This window comes from Acinonyx jubatus, chromosome B4 (genome assembly GCF_027475565.1).
Source record: "Acinonyx jubatus isolate Ajub_Pintada_27869175 chromosome B4, VMU_Ajub_asm_v1.0, whole genome shotgun sequence".
Lineage (NCBI taxonomy): Eukaryota > Metazoa > Chordata > Mammalia > Carnivora > Felidae > Acinonyx > Acinonyx jubatus.
In genome coordinates, this window is record NC_069387.1 from 120090005 (window position 1) to 120109901 (window position 19897).

The following is a 19897-nucleotide window of genomic DNA, read 5'->3' on the forward strand; positions in this document are numbered from 1 at the left end:
AAAGGTAAAATGACATAGAGGAAAATGTAGGCATTTTCATTCATATGTAAATACTATATGCCAGGTATCATTCTAGGAACTGAGAGTAGTGCAATACGCAAAACATTCTCTACCCTCGTGGAGTTTATATTTTAGTGATAGAAGAGACACAAAGTATGTAAAATACTGGCCAGTTATATGAAGAAAAAAGAAAAGAAAAAACAGCAGGGAAGGGTAAAAGGAATGGGGCCAGAGAGAAGGTAATACTTGACTAAAAATCTGAAAAGAGTGGAGTAGTGAAACTATCAAGAAACCTGTGGAAAAGTGTTTCCAGCAGAATAGCTGATGTAAAAGGCCTAAGACAGGAGACTGTATATTTATTTAAGGAACATCTGGCTGGAGCAGAGTAAGTGAAGATATGAGATCAAAAGAGTAATAGGGGAGCTAAATTGTATAGGATCTCATAGGTTTGTGAAGGACTTTGGCTTTTTATTCCTAGAGAGATGGTAAGCCATAAGATTAGATAAATGAATATTTAAAGACTCATTTACAGGGGTGCCTGGGTGGCTCAGTTGTTTAAGTGGTTAAGTGTCTGACTCTTGGTTTTGGCTCAGGTCATGATCATGGTTTGTGAGTTTGAGCCTCATGTCGGGCTCTTCACTGGAGAGCCTGCCTGGGAATTCTCTCTCTTCCTCTCTCTCTGTCCCTCCCCCACATGCACACGTGTGTGTGTGTGTGTGTGTGTGTGTGTGTGTGTGTACGCGCGCGCACACGCACACAAGCGATCTCTCTCTCAAAATAAATAAACTTAAAAAAGTCATTTACAGATACATGTGATATATATGCTTCTGAAAAGCAATGAAATTTGTCGAAGTAATTAATAACAAAAATAAAAATGTCAAGGGATTTCTGAGAACCTTAGCTGGCTAACTGTAGACAATTCCTAATAACAGTACCTTAAAGTGAGTATTTAATAAATAATTGTGGAATAAATGGACAGTGAATTTATACTGAAAAGGAGGGGCGCCTGGGTGGCGCAGTCGGTTAAGCATCCGACTTCAGCCAGGTCACGATCTCGCGGTCCGTGAGTTCGAGCCCCGCGTCAGGCTCTGGGCTGATGGCTCAGAGCCTGGAGCCTGTTTCCGATTCTGTGTCTCCCTCTCTCTCTGCCCCTCCCCCCGTTCATGCTCTGTCTCTCTCTGTCCCAAAAATAAATAAACGTTGAAAAAAAAATTAAAAAAAAAAAAAGGAAAATATGAGTTTCTGAACTTCTTATAAAATCAGAAGCAATGTATCAACAATATACAAATTATCCTAACATGTAGTTTTTTATCAAAGATTTCAAGGCATTCTTATAGGTATCATCAAATGGTTGTTCCTATTTCATAGTTTATATGTGTTAGGTAAGAAAAGACTAAATAAAAAGCCTTCCAGAGTCATCTTGAAAGTTTTCCTCTTCTGTTTGAAAGAGTAAAACACAGTTTTTCACAGTCCATACTTTAAGCTTAGCAGAGCTTTACTGGGTTCTAGCTTTATAAATATATTTATCAGGGGCGCCTGGGTGGCTCAGTCAGTTAAGCGTTTGACTTCGGCTCAAGTCATGATTTCACGTTTTGTGGGTTCAAGCCGTGTAGGGCTCTGTCCTGACAGCTTGGAGCCTGGGGCCTGCTTGGGATTCTTTGCCTCCTTCTCTTTGCTAGTTCATTACTGCTCCCCTGCTCACACTATGTGTGTCTCTCTCAAAAATAAATATTAAAAAAATTTTTTTTAAATTATTTATCATAATTCACACTCAAAACTAGCCCTACTTTATTCTGATTAAAGAACTTTATATATTTGCATCTCAAAGTCTGGTTTATTTTTTTCTAAAGTCTAGACCAGGGTTTTTGGCTGCCAATGAAGAATTTTGAACGTGATAAATCCACTTCTTCTGACAGCCAGGAAAAGCGAATATACTTTCTTCTCCCCAGTGTCACTTCTGTTACTTCTAAATGAACAATCTACTCTTTCTGATGTCAGACAGTATTTGTTTTTAAATTATTTTGGTAATAAATAATGTCATGGATATCAAAAACAAAACTGGTCTTTAATATTATGACCTCTTTTGCTTGATAGAATTTTATAAATATGATATTTTTTTTAATTAACAGAAAAATGATGAAGAGCTAGCTCCTTCAACCACTGCAATAAGACTTTCCACAAAAATGAAATCAACTTCTGCTGGTACAGACAACTGTAGATATTTTTTGGTATCATACCATGTAATGATTTCTCAGAAAAAAACATGAATTCTGAAGTCATATGATAGTAGAAGCTCTACCGTGAATGGCCAAGAGATTTAGGCTCTTTTCTATGACCAAGCCATTGACAAATGAAATTCAGAATAAAAATAAACTGCACTAGCATACAGGAATCAAGCTAAAGCCATATGATTTAAAAAAGAGTCCACTTTCATTCCTTTGATACATCCGAGATTTGCTATAACTTTATGTAAAGCAAAACAATTTACATAAATCTATATCCAACTATGTTAATTTGAAGTGTGAGATCAATTTTAACTAGAAAGATTTGACCTCTGTTCACTCTTTTATCAGGGCATTAGTTAGACATAGGAAAGAAGAGTAGAAAACTTGGTCACTCGGTTTAGCAGTTTTCTCAGAAAAAGTAACAACAAAACCTCTAGGGTTAAGAATTTCAAATGAGGCTGCTAGACAGAGAAGACAGACCAAATTAGCTTACCACTTGAACCATTTTGAGATATCTGGCATATCTTGGGTCCTTGGCTACAGTTAAGATATTTTCTGGTGTTACTTCACTTTCCTGTGGTCCAGAGTCTTGTAAACTGTTCTGCTGTAGAGAGTATTGCGTGTAAATCTTTAGACAATTCACAAAAGGGGTCCATTATGTTACTTAAAAAGGGATGTTTCTTCTTATAAATCTAAAGCAATCAATATAAAAAAATCATATTTCTAAATTTAAATACCAATAATTTAATTATGGGATATATGTTTCCAAATATTTACAAATAATTAAATATGATTTCAGAGGAAGTTCCACTTAATATCAACACTATATTGTTCCTTAAAAATGCAAATATATTCATAGCATTAAAAAATATTAGAATTCTGCTTTAGCTGTCCCCAGAGTATAGACATAGAACATGAATTATAGATGGACATATTATTTTAACGAAACTTCTAAAAAAGCTAATAAAACTATTTGATTTGCCAGTTATTCAACACTAGCAGACAGTGAATTGATTTTGTAGGTATCCACCATCTATAGAATTGAATTCCTCATTTATTCAGTAATCTTATTATAAGTGGATATAGTCTATTCTTTTAACATCTTAGAAAGCAATACCTAGAGAATTTGTGGAAGAGTAGCCCATTTCTATGGTAAAATTATCTAGTTCTATATATTTCAGCTACTGATGGAACTATTAATGTTAATACTACTTACAATAAAGAATATAGGGGAACAGTCTTTTTAGATAAAAATGCTTTTATCATATAGGCAGTTCTCACTTTGCGTGGTACTGTGTTAAGTGAAAATTGTCCATTTTAGAATCCTGTCTTCACTGAAGTGCAAAGATAGGTCTGTCTGTACACAGTTCTAGATTTTTCTATCAACTTGAACATTTGTTATGTTTATTTTTGTGAATTCTCACTCATTATCTATATATTAGCTTTACAAGGTAGTTCCTGAACAGAATGAAATCAACTGTATGCCTACATATCTATGCTGAAATGTAGACAAATCAAGAAATATCTTTAAATGTTCATAGTTTTTAGAATATGAATGTGAATTAGATATTAAGTTTTCCTCAGATCATTCAAATATAAATTAAACCTGTTGAAAACTCTACAGCAAACAAAAACATCCCAAATCCCTTAGGTTTCTCCTGTTATATGGCACTGAGTAGATATATGTATTATTCATCTTTAAAATTCATAAATACAAAAAGTCCAAAACCCTTAATTAAATAAAAAATTCAAACATGACCCAAGTATGTTTTTGAAAAACATTATGGACAATAAACTCATACAACAGCACAATGGAACAAATGATAATTACACATGGGACCTATGAATTTCAAAACTCAGCTGTTAACTATGCGTAATAACCAAGATCTCAACAAGGTTTAATTATGTCAGCTCTTACACCTTTACTATTTAAATATCCATTAAATCCTCTATCATATCTCTCAACTGCCCTTCATTTTATTCTCAATCTGCACAATTGGATGTTCTATTGTGAGTAATGATAAGATCTGAACCATGAAATTAAAGTTGCAGAAAAATCAGTATGCAAACCTTAGGTCTCTGACTCATATAGATTAGAGACTGAAATGAATGAATGGTTAAGAAATTGCATTGTTATCCTTTATCAGATAAATTGACTGTAATGGCAGTGAAAATTGTGTTAGGCAGTACTTAAGTCCATTTCAAAACATTTTACATAAAACATAGCAATAACAATGAAGAAATAAGAAGTTGATTTAAATATTATGAACATGCTGAATAGGTATTTTATTAAACTAATCAACATGCAACTTTGCTACAGTTTTTAAAACTCAGAAAGCCCAAAGAACTTCATAAATTCTCCAAATGAATTAATATATGGTTTTTAAATAAAATTGTCAAAATGTATCAAATCATTCTGAATTTTAGAAAATTTAGCTGTGATTACTTGTAATCAATTTTTTGAGACCTTAAATAGGCAGGATCAACACAACTGCAAAAGTTTTAAAGTACATATTGTAGATAGCATTCATAACACCTGGAAAAATATTCAAAATTAGACAGATACCACTTAAAAATTTTACAGAAACATATGACAGCTAGTATCCAACAAAGAATAACTACTAGGTAAAGTGAAAACATTTTCTTAATATTTTTTATACATGCCTTATTTTAGAAAAAGCATGGTCCATATTTAATTGAAAGGGCCTTGTAAAGTTAAACTCCTCTAACATATCTGGATTCCTTCTTGTATATTATACATATTCCAAAGGTCATCATAGTGAAATTTACTATATAAACTAAATGGATGTTAAATTTTCTAACATCTAATTGTTAAGTAAATGGTCATCTAATTCATTCTCCAGATATGGGCTATAACTAAATTTATGCCTCCTCCCACAGCCTCGTACCATATGTGTTCAGTATATTTAATGAATTCAACACAGGTGCTGGAGACAGTGTAGTCAGCAGATAAGAGGTAAGGACTCTTGGCACCAGACTGCCCGCACTGAAATTCCAGCTTTTACACTTATTTTCTGACCCTTGGCAAGTTACTTAACCTCTGTGTACCTCGTTTCACTCATCTGTAAAGTAGAAGTGTAAAGTGAAGTTATTTACTTCATAGGGCTATTGTGAGAATTAAATGAGTTAATTTCTGAAAAGCGCTCAGAAGCACACCTGATAAGGTACACAGTACGTACCCTCCACGTGTTAGTCATTATCATCACAGCCAAAGTAATCATAACCTAAAAAATATCCTGTGAAAAGTATCTCCACGTACAAATGCAGAATCCCACATAGATAAGAAGTCTATTGTTCAGTATCACTAGACAGATCACCATTTTAGTGATTATTTTATTTTGAATTTTAATACCCCACTGAGATACACTAGTTGTTCTGCAGCAGTGAGAATTTTTATTCCTTGAAATAAAAAGTAATATAAAATTGAAATGTATACAGAGCATAAAAGAACATTAAGACATAAGAACCAAATGCAAAGTGTGGACCTTACTAGGATGCTGATTTGAACAAATCAACTCCAAACCCATACTTTTTAGATATGTGGTATCTATAGATCAGTATCTCTCAAATTTTGAGAGCGACTACAAATCCTCTGGGGATCTTATTATGCTACAGATTCTGATTCAACGGGTCTGGGATGGAGCCTGAGAGTCCGTGTTGCTGACAAGTCCCCCAGGTGATGCCCATGCTGCTGGTGCCAGGAGCATACCTGGAGTAACAAGGGGTTAGATGGTACTTGGGAATTACTGTTAATTCTACTGTGTATGATAAAGACATTGTGGTTATACAAGAAAATGCCAGAACTTTCCAGAGATGCTCAAGGAGTTACACAGTGGTGAAATGGTATGATGCCCAGGATTCACTTTAGCAAGTGACAAAAAAGATAGATGAAGCAAATGTAACAAAATCTTTACTGGAGAATCAGGGTGGGTAATGGACATTTAAGTATTCACTGTACTATTCTATTATTGTGTGTGTTTGAAAGGTTTTATAATAAAACATCTTAAAAGTACAATTATTATAATAATGTAGGAAAAATGTCCACAATGAACTTGAAGAATATTATTATGCTCGAGATTTTTTCTAGTCCTATAAATAGTTTCTCTTTCATAGGCAAGGAAAATATTAACTTCAGGGAGCCCTTCAAAATAACAATAAAACAGCTCACTTCTTTTCAAACCTCATTTTCAATCTTAAGGGGTTTAAAATCTTACTATTCAAAGTTTTACATCTTCATTTAACTTCTTCCTTCAAACCTGCTACTAGGTCTATCTGGCTTAACCAAGACAATCTGCTTGTGTTTCCTGGAACTCAAATACTTACCTGTGATTTCTCTGCAGTGGTTTCAGAATGTGATTCATTTGTGATACCAGTGGCACTTACAGTAGAAACTTCAAATGCAACATCATCTAGGCCTGGGATAGATGACAACTGAGAAAAGAAAATTAATGTTGGTATATGAGGATAAGATTAGCTGCTTAAACACCGTAAATTTCTAGGTGTATGTGTTTTAAATAGCAATCTTAAGTTTTTAAGCCTATAGAAACAGGGTTTGTAAAATCTCATCTTTGGTGTCTGAAATTCTCCATGCCATAAACTATTTAAAAGTGAAAGTCATGCACAAGTAAAATATTTATGTATAATTTATCATTAATATAACTTAGCTTATAGCCCTTCTTTTCCTGGGAATTATTTTTAAAAAATGTAAGGAATCCTAGTGCAAGGAATAAAAAACAAGGGCTTTGGAGTCAGATTGTGTAGGTTTAAGTCATGCTATGTGACCTTCTGTAAATCTCCCTAGACCTCAATTTTCTCCCCTGTAAAGTAGGGATAAGAAAACTTACCTCACAAAGTTATTGTAAAAAGATTTTTATTAAACATGCTTTGTAACAACAACAACACACACACACACACACACACACACACACACACAATCACACAAAAAAAGTCCTTTGCAGCACATTTTAAATTTGAACGATCTGGGAAATGACAAAACTCTTGTCATCACATTTTAATGACTGACAGCCCTTTTTTTCTTTCTTTAAACATTTATCACCAAATGTTACTAAAATGTGTTATTTTTCATATACAAAAGGTAGGTATGTTGTCAGTGGTTATATATTTCAGGTTGGATCTGCAAGATCCACGCCAACCCACTTTTCTGATTTCTTTCTGATATCAGTGATAGATATTTGTCAGATGTTTGGCTGACTTTAGGGATTAATTTTATGGTTATGGAAATAATTAAGGTTATGGAAATGATTAAAGTTAACTTATCTACACAGTAACTTAACTTGTGACCATGGATTCTAACTCAAGAATTGCCCAAACATTAAAATTAGACACATACCCATAATGAAGAATAATGAAAAAAAAAACAATGGTAATAAGGTCTGAAGCAGCAATATTCACTGAGAACTGCTGACTGATGACAATACTTAGCATAGTGGTTATGGCCCAAATAGTTATAAGTAGGTATGGCTGCGAGGAGAGTACCTTGAACATGGTCAAGGCCAGGTATCCTAAATTTTCCAAGCTACAGAAACGTGCTGAGAGAAATATAGTGGCTGAAGTCCACAAGATGTAGAAAGTACGAACTAGACATTCTAATCCTTATGCTAAAGATGTCAGCCATTTTACTTCCTCATAAATATTCAATAAGCATTTTTTCAGATCAATTTTTTTTGAAAAAGGACAAAGTCACAAAAATATACTCATGTCTCCAGTATTTTATAATCAGGGAAAACACAAAACCTGCACATTTTCAAATCAAAACACTCTATTTTTGTTAGTTCTATTGTGTAATTTCTGACCTCAAAACTAGTATTCTTCATTAGCATTCAATATATTTGAATACAGAAAATAGTGATATTTTCTCCAAATTTTGCTCTGGAGACATGTGAACTTTTATTAATTTGTACTGTGTTATCAAATGATTACTATTGAGATAATTGTGAATTTTCCATCAAATGAACTATATAGAACCAGCCCAATTTGTTAACATGTTATTCACATGCTGTTGGCTAGAATAATGAAAGAAATTTCAATTCATGTGTATATTTAAACAGACTCAGGTAATGGTTCATAATAAGTATCATTTCCTTTGCAATTATAATGAATTAAAAACAAACACAAGACACTGTACCACCTCATGGATGCAGGAGCTAAACTGAATTCATTCCCAATTCAATTAAAGTTAAGTATGACTGAGAAAGTTGGTATATGCAGAAAATTTATACTATAAATTATTCAGAAATACAAACCTTTGCATCTAAAATATTTAGAGTTGTTTCAATTTGCTGGATACGAAGAGAAAGGTCTGCCAGTTTCTGGAAAAGAAAGATCAGAATAAAAGAACAAAGTCTGACTGAAATGAGCTGTTAACAAGGGTTAACAAAGGGCAGATTTGAAAAAAACAAACCCGTGATGGTTTAAATATTAGTCATTTTCTAAAATACTACACTTTTACTTACATGAGTAGGAATGGGAGCTCAAGTAAGTATTTTTGTAACCTCCATTAGCATGCTTCACGGCTACTTTATAAAATTGTATTCACAGATAAGCAAAAGTTATATTTTCAGCCTTATCAAACTCATCAGAGCCATATTCAATCATTGGAATCAGAAGGTAAACTTCTTCCAGGACAGAGTTTTTTGTTTACTGCTATATCCCTCATGCCCAGAGCAGTACTTGATACTTAACAGGAGTCTAATAATTATTTGTTGATGAATGAAGGAATTCTTCATAGAAGAGAAGAATAAAAATTAGCCCAAGACAGCTTGGAACAAGATCTGCCTTTATAAATTACTTAAACACTTAAGTATATATAATTAGTCCCAAATTTAAATTTTTTAAGTTTGAAAATTAAAAGAAGATGAAATTAAAAGATGAGCAGTTCATGTTGGAAAGAAGTAAAACACAGAGAAAAAATTAGAGTACTAAAAAGCAAAAGGAATCAACCTACCATCAAAATCCAAGATAAAAACAGAACCAAAAGCTTACCATGCTCTAGTTATTCTGTAGAATTAAATTACCCGTGTGTATATATACACTATACATAGGCACACAAGTAAAAGTAACACCATAAAATATGATTCATAAGAGCATTTATTTAAAACTCCCGAATCCTAAACATTATTATATTCAGTGACCTAGTCCAAGGCAGTTGGCCCATTGACAGTTGGCAGATGTGCAGCATCCTGACTTTTTTCTGGGTTATTATCAAGATCCTGACTAACTCCCAAGCAGAATTTTAACACTACAAGCAATGGTCATTTTGCCCACATTTAGAGGGAAAAAAAACTGAAATGCAGTCACAATGTAGTTAGAGCTTCACAAGACATTTTTAAGATGAGCATCCTGGTATCTACAAAGCTACAATTTTTTATTCTATAATAATTTTATTTTATAATGTTTAGTTCCAACATTAGAATCTAGTTTTAATGGCACTCAAAGCTTTCATTTCTTTTAACTTTGATTTCTAGCATTTGTTCATATAAGTCTTTAATGTAAATACAAATACTGGTTTACAAAACATATGAATGAATTCTCCAAATTATAAGTGTTTTCCTGGAAGTCATGAAAATTACATTTTATGCAGATTTCATCAGTATTTTATAGAGAAGCTTAGTAACTGCAGAAATCCTACAACAAATTAATTTGTAAAGTAAGATAATTTCTAGCTTATTTATAAATACATGCATTGGTTTGATTAAAGTGAATACAGAAAAAGATGAATTAAAAATTGTTTAGATATATAAATGCACTTAAAAAATTTTTTTTAATGTTTATTTTTGAGAGAGACAGACACAGACTGTGAGCAGGGGAGGGGTAGAGAGAGAGGGAGACACAGAATCTGAAGCAGGCTCCAGGCTCTCAGTGTCTGCACAGAGCCCGATGTGGAGTTCGAACTCACGAACCACAAGATCATGACCTGAGCTGAAGTTGGATGCTTAACCAACTGAACCACCCAGACGCCCCCATATAAATGTACTTTTAAGCAATAATCACCAGCATCGTAAAGGCCCCAGCATCCACGTTATATGCTACACCGTATATGCAACGTATCATTTGAAATCTCACACCAGGGGCACCTGGGTAGCTCAGTCGGTTGAGCTTCAGACTTCGGCTCAGGTCATGATCTCAAGGTCAGTGAGTTCGAGCCCCAAATCGGGCTCTGTGCTGACAGCTCAGAGCCTGGAGCCTGCCTCGGATTCTGTGTCTCCCTCTCTCTGACCCTCCCCCGTTCATGCTCTGTCTCTCTCTGTCTCAAAAATAAAAAACACATTAAAAAAAAAATTGAAATCTCACACCAAATGCATAAAGTAGGAATGATTACCATGCCAATTTTAAAGAACAGAAAACTGAGTTTTCATACAAGTAAAAGCATCTGAACTTAAACACTCCAAATCGAGATACAAAGATAGTAACTATCTTTGAAAGAAAGAATTTTTACATTGTTTTAAAGAATCATACATTGTTAGAACATGATGCCATAGACTCTGGGTGATGATAATGTGTCAGTGTACATTGTAACAAATGTACAACACTGACGGGAATGTTGATAATGGGGGATGTTGTGGTTGGTGAACTCTGGGAGGCAAGGAGCACATGGGAACTCAATGCTTTCTGCTTAGTTTTGCCGTAAACCTAAATCTTTTCTTAAAAAAAAATTATATATATATATATATATATATATATATAAAATTAAAAAATATGCACACCAAGATGGAAAATTCCCAGGCACTGCATAGATAGAAATTTTGTTATTCAAAGCTAGTAAGTAATCAATCCATTTCTCATGAAAACTAAGATGCTACTGTGCTTTAAAAAAAAAAAAAAGGAATCAAATTATTCTGATCTAATTTCTAAAATAGATGTTATTTATCTGGAATTATTTTTTTAATTTTTTTTTAATGTTTATTTTTGAGAGAGAGAGAGAGAGAGAAAGAGAAAACACGCTAGCGAGCGTGAGCGGGGGAGGGTCAGAGAGAGCCAGAGACACAGAATCTGCAGCAGGCTCCAGGCTCCAAGCTGTCAGCACAGAGCCCTAAGCACGGAGCCCAATGGGGGGCTAGAACCCATGAACCTTGAGACCATGACCTGAGCCTAAGCTACCCAGGCACTCCTATCTTTATAAGGATTTAAAGCAAACCTGAAATGCCTTGATTTGGGACAACAGGGTAATTTGCAAGGTACCTGAAGTTTGTCAGATAAGCTGAAAATTTCTTGATTTATCACCCACCTACTTCTAAAGAAGTGCATTTCATTAAAGTGAAAAAAAAAAGATGAAATAAATATGGAGTTAATAGTTGAACACGGAAACAAAAATAAAATACTGTGGTTTTTCAGGTTTGTAAAATATCCAGTTTGCATATCCAAGTCTCAAAAAGAGAAACAACATTTTAAAATAATGGATCTCTTGGTATATCACACTGGGTCGATTATCTCCTATAAGCGAGAGAGGGAAGCAATCAGTGGTTTTATTAAGCTTCATCTGACACTTAAACCCAGCAGTTGTAAAAGTTGTAGCAGTAAATATAGTTTTTAAGCAAGATTATTTGGTTGAAGGTTAAGTCTGATGGTGGGATTAAAAACTGGATGCAGAAGGTAAGCACTCTAAAATTTGTTACGTTATGTGAGAATCCCCAGCATTTTTTCCCTATTCTTAAAGAATTTAGAAAAAAAAAACAGTTTGGAATATTTAAAAAATGATTAAAAAGTCAGTATTCTACACATGTTACAAGTCTGAGTCAAAATTAACACATATGATTGCCCTGTTTACAGAATACCTTTGACTTTAAAATTCATTATAAGGTTAAATTTCTGCTCAGTTTTATCTATGATATGCACAGAACTTACACTGCACTTCCTACCCCATCCCATTTTAAATTTGCACACCCGATGGGCCACCATAAGATTTTTCTGAGTAGTGTCCAGAATAGAAATACTGGGGATTTGTGAAGAAAGAACTTTGTAACTTGGGTCTGATTCAACTACTTTCCTTTCTCTGGCTTCCAACCTTTCTCCTCACCCTGGTTTCAGTCATTAGAAGAGTTACAAAGTACTCTGGTATCCAGAAAGTTTTTTAAAAGTTAAGTTTTTCACTTTTCTCTTTCTTTTTTAAAAAGTTTATTTACTTATTTTGAGAGAGAGCATGCAAAGGGAGCAGGGGAGGGGCAGAGACAGAGGGAGAGAGAGAATCCCACGCAGGCTCCGCCCTCTCTGCTGAAAGCCTGGAGCAGGGCTCTATGGATCTCAAGAACCATAAGATCATGACCTGAGCTGCAATCAAGAGTCGGACACTCAACTAACTGAGGCACCCAGGCTGCCCTTCACTCCTCTCTTTATTAGAGAACTGCAAAACCAGTATTAGTGATGAAGAAAGAGCCCTTATCATTTGTTTCAAATTTAATTCCAGTTTGAGTTTAGCTGTGATTGAAGTTGCTACAGTTTGTATTTGGTTCAAACCAGATTATATGAAAAACAAAAAACAACAACGATAAAACTCCCAGGTTTTCTTCTTTCCCCGTTCATTTCCAATTCAAAAAAATAGCACCTAAGTTTCCTATTTTGCTCAGGAAAACAGTCATTTTGGCTCTTGCTTAAGGCTTTAACTAAACAAGGAATACAGGTCTAACAGGTGCTATTGACAAATGACAACCCATTTTGAAAAATCACATTGATCTTAACTCAAGGGAAAAAAATAGCATTTGATGTTTGAATACGTATGTTATGTCCTTGGAATATATCATATCATATCATATCATATATCATATCATATCGAAAAAGACATAACATCAAAGGATATGGCATAACAAAAAAGAGAATACAAATCTAAAAAATAAATTTTGAATAGCTCATTGCAGTCTCTCACTTGAAAATGATGTAAACATGCCTCTTACCCAGATCAGAAGGTGCAACGTAACAGAAGAGTGAAACGCTTTTGATTTTTACAGTTATTAGATCAGAGCTGGAACTCCAAGTCTGTTACTTTCTAGCTGTGTGAGTGTGGGTAAGTTAGAGTAACAATTGCAGCTATAAATACTGTGTAAACAAATACATGCCTAAAGAATGAATAAACGACTAAGCAAATGATTTAAATCTTTCTACATCTCACTTTCTGTATTTCTAAAAAAGAGATAATTGGACCTCTCTCACAGGGCTGGGCTGTGATGATGAAATGCATGTAGAGCTCATAGTACAATACCTACAGAGTAAGCACACAATAAATATTAGTTATTGTCATCACACCAAGCCAACAGTCTATAACTGACATAAATATCCAAACTGCTAAAGTATGAATTGTAAATAATGAGTTATAGTCACTAGAGTCAACCCTAGACCACCACCCATTAAGGAGAAAAAGGCGATAAACTACCTGTAAACTTCATGAGTTTTTGGTCAACAAACTTTTCTCTAGGGTTCAGGGAAGAACCAGGGAATAGTGAAATACTCAAAACAGTTGAGGGAAATTTGAGAGAGGAACAGAGTGGGTTAAAGAGTGAATCAGGAGGCTCTGGTAATGCATAAGCAAGCAATAAACAAGACAGGATTATTGTTATACTGGATTTAGTCTTCAGTAAATAGCACTCATTTCCTAGGCAGTGAAATTGTTAAGCACTACAAAGGTGAGGGGCTATCCCTGCCTCAGGGCAGCTTAATCAAGTTGCCCTCATAGCTGTGTTTGCTGGTTGTTTTATTTTTTTAACCTGGTGAGAAGGAGCATGTGGATGGAGTATTTGCTCCTCTCTGCTACCGATCCTTGAATTGTCTCTCTCCACCCTACCCTGGTATAAAAAATGAAGGACTAAATCCTTGGCTTACTGCTCTTTAGTCAGTCAATTCTATATCCCATTTAGAGAAGCAGTAGTAGGAGATAAAACTCCTGGAAGCAAGCGCCTAGCCTCTGGTGCTTAGATAAAATATAATGAACTGAGTCTCTTACTCTACCGATTATCATCATAGTTCACTTTCTTTTGTTTTAGTGAGAAGGCAGAAGAGATTTTGAGTAGACAAAAATAAGATGTTATACAAATGAAAATAGTTTTCCTGTCTCCATGCAATTTTTGTTAATAACAACACGTGTAACAAAAACTACTTGCGAAAGCTATACCTTATAAATAAGACCGAATGAACTAAATACTATTTTTAGTGACTGACTTGTGTATGATCTCATTTTACTCCTCTTTCTCCTTTTTAAATCCAACTTCAACCCAGGGTTCCCATTTTCTTCCCCATTCTCTTTTTTTTGGCTTTTTAAGAAAAAACAGGGCTCCTTGAATCTGATATCTAATCCTTAAACTAGGTACTCAGTCCTCACTTCACAAGTCATTTGCTGAAAGTATTTTCATTATTTTCATAATTATATTTGATACTAAAGTTATGTTTCGAGGCTACTTCCCCAACCATCTTCTGGATCAAGAAATGTAAAATAATTTTAATATAGACTGAAAACTATGTGTATGTAAAAATATACATCTCTGGCGAAAACATGTAAAATTTCAAAATTAAAAAAAATGTTTTCAATTGTGAAACCCTGTTATTCCTTTTGTTCTCTTTAAGCACATAAGCCTTACTGAACTATGTCACAAAGGCCTCTAGTAAATTAATTCAGCAGAGGTGGGGTGCAAGATTGATGATATAGAATCAAAGAGGATTTAAGGTATGTTATCCCAATAACTGGATGACAAGAGGTCATGGTACATGAGTACCTACACTGCAGTTCTTGTTTTACTCATTTGCCACCTCCAAAAGTACAAGATGATTTCTAGGCTCCTCATTAAACCAGTATCACCAGACCTACCTCCTCACAAACTGTAGAAAAGCGGTTGAGGAACTGTACAGTGTGCACCACAAATTGGTTTAGAAATGCCACCGTTCTTTTCTGTTGAATAGCTGGCACCTGTGTCATGTAAAAACAAACATGATTTGTACAGGAGGAAGTACACCGTGCAAACCCTTTGACGTCAATTATATATAATAATAATAACGGGGCATTTTTGCTGTATTATATGAGTTACTCTAAGTACTACGAATAGTCACTAACTCGTTTTCCTAAACTGTGGGGTGGGGCGTCTGATGACAGAAGCCACAAAGTTTGAGTATGCGCTTTGGATTCACAAACGTGAACTTTAACAGATAAAAGGCAACACACATAAACACACAAAACTTGCGGGCCATATAAAAGAGGTAGGGTTAGAGGTCGCAACCTGCTCCTATCGCCGTCGTGTAACCGGAGCGTAGAGCGACTCCTAATACGGGAAGCAAAGACCAGAAAAAGTACACCACCCCTTTAAACGGATCAGGAGGGACCCCTTTTTAAGGTGAACTGTGGGACTCTTCCCTCCCGAGGGCAGGACCAGAGAGGCCCGGGGCCAGGGACAGGGTTGGATATGGAGAGGTGGTGTGTCCCTGGGAACCCAAGTTTCCTTCCCCATCCTCCTCCCAGGTCGCCTAAGTTCAACTCGGTCGTTTACAAACCTTCGTCAGGTCTATGCCTGACCCCATGAGAGGAAGCCCGTCCTCATCCATCTCCTCAGCGGGCGGGGGACCCAGGGCTCACCCACAAACCCCTCCCAGACCGGGCCTGCCCAACCCGGTAATAATGTCCAAACACCTCCCCCTAGTCCCCGCCTCCAGGGCCCTTCCCACCGGAAGGAAACGCCTCCGCTTGCCAATCACGCCGCTGCTCCCGTAGAACCCGGCTCTTTGCGCGGCATTCTGGGATTGGTAGTTCAAATCGGGATTGTGACTACGTCAGACGCAAAGGCGCGCGCGGGGTGGGGCAAGACTGTAGGTTTAGCAGTAAAGTTCTTTAAAAGGGGGTAAAAAGAAAAAAAAAAAGTAAAACACTGAGTCTGGGTAAGATTATTCCTGCTTAGTCCTGTCATATGAATTGCAAAGTCATTCGTTAATAAAACCTATACATTTTTAAAATCCTGCTAAATCCTGGGTACTCTCCTTTAGGTCCTGTGGGGAATACAAAGATTGAGTCAGGTTTAGCCTGCTGCGCTGGAGAGGTTAATGCCCTGAAGCAGGACACAAAACTTGTTTCCTAAGGACTTTAAACATGAAATAAAATGTCAAATGCTACAAGTGAGGCAAAAACCGATGAAAGTGGTTTTGTTTGTTTGTTTGTTTGTTTGTTTTTCACTTAGATCATCAAAAAGGTACAACAGACAGACACCTGGACAGAATTTTGCATCAAGGGGTTTGAAGATCTTGGCTCAGATTTTGACGGTTCGGCTTAGCACCTATAGGACCTAGGAACAGCCACCAAACCAACATGTGATCCCCTTCGTTGTAACTTTCTGTCTATACAGCCACATCTCAAGTTCCAACATTCTCTGATGCCTGGGTTTCTGTAATAGCCTCTTCCTGCCTCCATCTGTGTTGCTCTAACTGAAACACATCGTAGCCATACAGTGACTGTTTAAAAGACAAACCTGATTATATTACACAGGATATAATTTTGCTTCTCATTTCTCTCAGTTTAATGTGCTTACAAGGCCCTCTGTATGGCTCTTGCTCACCTCTCTAACCTCACTTCTCACTATTCCCTCCATTTAACTCCCCCAAATTTCTTTAAGTTCTTGAAACCAGGAATTGCTCTGGGAATTAAATATGTTGTCTCCTTTGCCTAGAACAATCTCCCTTGTTCCCTGACCACCCCTGCCTAACTCCTACTCATTCTCATCTCCTTTATCCTTGTTTTCAACGGTTTGAATACTATGAACTTGGATGTAATTTTCTTTGTATTTATCCCTCTTCAAATTTGCTGAGCTCACATCTGTGGTTTGATGTTTTAAATTTTGGAATATTTTTTGGTCATTAAGTTTTCAAAACAAAGTTTTTTTCTGCCACATTTCCTCTTCTTTTCTGGAACTCCAAAATACATGTATGTTAGATCACTTGACACTGTCCAAAGTTCATTGATGCTCTGCTCATTTTTTTCTCCCTGTGCTTCAGAGTAGATAATTCTTATCGACTTATCTTCAAACTTACTGATACCTTGTTTTCTAGTGTTCAGTTTATTATAAAACTACTTATCCAATGAATTTTTATTTTAGATTTTCCAGTTCTAAAATGTCCATTTTTAGGAGTTTCTATTTTTCTCCTGAAATTCCCTGCACCCATCTTGCCCTGTATATATATGTGTGTGTGTGTGTGTGTGTGTGTGTGTGTGTGTGTGTGTGTATAACCATTTTATTTAATTTATTTTTAAATTTATAACCAAGTTAGTTATCATATAGTGCAACAATGATTTCAGGAGTAGATTCCTTAGTGCCCTGTACCCATTTAGCCCATCCCCCCTCCACAAGCCCTCCATTAACCCTCTGTTTGTTCTCCATGTTTAAGAGTCTCTTATGTTTTGTCCCCCTTTATGTTTTTATATTATTTTTGCTCCCCTTCCCTTATGTTCATCTATTTTGTATCTTAAAGTCCTCAAAAATATGGAAGCTTCACGAATTTGCGTGTCACCCTTGCGCAGGGGCCATGCTAATCTTCTCTGTATCATTCCAATTTTAGTATATGTGCTGCCAAAATGAGCACCCCTGTATATATTTTTTAAAACTAATTTATAATTGTCACTTTCAAGTTCTTATCTAATGATTCTCATATCTGGTTCAGCTATTATGTCTGCTTCTGTTGGCTTTTTCTTGATTATGTGTTATATTGCCTACATTAGGGGATGCTACATAATTTTAATTTTTATTCCGGAAATGGTGGGGGGAAAAAAAAGGAACAATGGAGATTAAGTGAGGAACTCCTTCAAAACCTGAGTTGAACTGGTGCTAGGCTATAGTTTTAATTAGATTGAGTGCACTTGGAATTAGCCCAACTCCTGGTCTCCTGCAAAGGCTTGAGCTCTTTATCTTGTCAATATTTGAGTTAGAGGGGAATGGTCTATGGTTTCAGAACATTTTGGTTCGCCTTTGTATTCGACTTCAGCAAGGCCCAGGAATCCAAGCACCACGAGAATGTGCAAGACTTAGTGTATTCTCTCTACTGCTGCTTTCTTAACAACCTTGGGGGTGGGATGTAGGCCTAAGTGATTTGTTTTTGTCCCTCTAGACCCAGACATCTCTATAGAATTTAGTTCATTAAGCTCTTATTCCATCCACTGCTTTCCAACAGCCCCATGGAAAAGTATGATTTTTGTTTTATCTGGTCATCATTACAACAGATGTGAGAGGTTTTCTTGCATCTTTATTCATCCTAACAAGTAGCAGAAGCCTTATCGTCCTATCCTTAGAGAAGTGGATCTGCCAACATTAGGCTAACTGTTCCTCTGAATATATGCCTCTCTAGCATCCTCCGGATCACTTTATCTTAGCACATTTTAGAATTTTTTTTTAATGCTTATTTATTTTGGGGAAAGGGAGAGATAGAGTGCGAGTGAGGGAGGGGCAGAGAGAGAGAGAGAGAGAGGGACAGAACCTGAAGCAGGTTCCAGGCTCTGAGCTGTCAGTACGGAGTCCGACACGGGGCTTGAACTCACAAGCTGTGAGATCATGACCTGAGCTGAAGTCGGGTGCTTAACTGACTGAGCAACCCAGGCTCCCCAATCTTAGCACATTTTATACTTGCCTGTTTGCCTAAATGTCTACTAGACTGTTGATTCCAGGCAGAGATTCTGCCTTATTCACCTGTAAGGCCCTGGCCCAATGACTGACCGAAGGTAAATCCTTAAGTATCTGTCAAATGACATTTGGGCCTAATGACCCTTGTGCTTCCATATCGTACTTGATCTTCCACTTGATCTTTGATTTAGACCGCACTCATAATTCTGAGTAAACTCATTCAATTAGCCACCCTTGAGCACAGTCCCCAACTGGCCAGCCTAGCCTTCCTCTTCAGAGCCAGGAGAGGCTCCCAGTGATAGGAAAAAAACCAAAAAACCAGACAGTCACTTCATGGTTATGTATGTCATCTGTAAGTAGTAGGCATGCATACAGATGGTATATAACTACAGAAACATGAACTTGTTCTTAGTCAGCCAGGTGACAAATTTTTTTTTCAAACTGGTTTGGTTTCTTAAAAAAAAAAAAAAGACAAATGTAACGTTAGATGTGATTTTTAGTTAACAGAAAGAAGACTGGCTGCTTCTCTCTGCCTCCTGGGGTCCTTGATGATTACTGCTCATCAGTCATCCACAGCTCCTGATAAGCAGTGCCATTCACAGTTTAATAACTGAATTTCCAGGACTACTACAAACAATTTATAGCTAGAAGTCTTGGCCAACTGCCAGAAATCCTCTGAAGTATGTACTTCTTCCTCCAGGCTTTCATTGGAAATGTATTACCAGGTTTCATTTACTATGGTGAATTTTGGAGGCAGTGAAACAAGTAGACTATAATGAATACTTATTTCAAAGGGGAGATATATATATATATATATATATATATATATATATATATATATATATCACCTGCATACATCCATTCAATAAAAAAATCTTAAGAATTTTTCAATAGTATGTTTGTTTTCACAGATCACTAGAAAATAACTTTAGTTTTATCATGGATAAGTTCTTAGGTAAGTGGAACAAGGAGAATTTGGTTCCTATTTTTCTTTTGCATTTCTTCCTGCTCTGCTACAGGATGAATAGAGGGGTGGGGTGTTTCTTCATAAAAGTGGGAAAATAA

The 19897-nt window shown here is 36.0% G+C and overlaps 1 protein-coding gene and 1 non-coding gene across 3 annotated transcripts in view; both read right to left on the minus strand.

The window, feature by feature from the left end:
• The window catches only part of WASHC3 (WASH complex subunit 3), a 46824-nt gene extending 30937 nt beyond the window's left edge, over nucleotides 1-15887 (minus strand). The window contains exons 1-5 of one of the 2 annotated variants that reach the window (XM_015068793.3): nucleotides 15729-15887; nucleotides 15052-15150; nucleotides 8510-8575; nucleotides 6570-6677; nucleotides 2719-2826 (exon numbers count right to left, since the gene is read on the minus strand). In XM_015068793.3, coding sequence (XP_014924279.1) covers nucleotides 2719-2826; nucleotides 6570-6677; nucleotides 8510-8575; nucleotides 15052-15150; nucleotides 15729-15779 — 432 coding nt within the window. In that variant the 5' untranslated portion in view covers nucleotides 15780-15887. Of the gene's footprint in view, nucleotides 1-2718; nucleotides 2830-6569; nucleotides 6678-8509; nucleotides 8576-15051; nucleotides 15151-15728 lie in introns of both variants that reach the window. The other variant, XM_015068792.3, reaches the window with a different exon arrangement.
• Nucleotides 15888-17695: 1808 nt separating this feature from the next.
• Nucleotides 17696-17801, minus strand: LOC113602947 (U6 spliceosomal RNA). Its single transcript, XR_003424460.1, has one exon. It is a non-coding gene; the product is annotated as a U6 spliceosomal RNA (small nuclear RNA).
• Between the last annotated feature and the right edge of the window lie 2096 nt (nucleotides 17802-19897).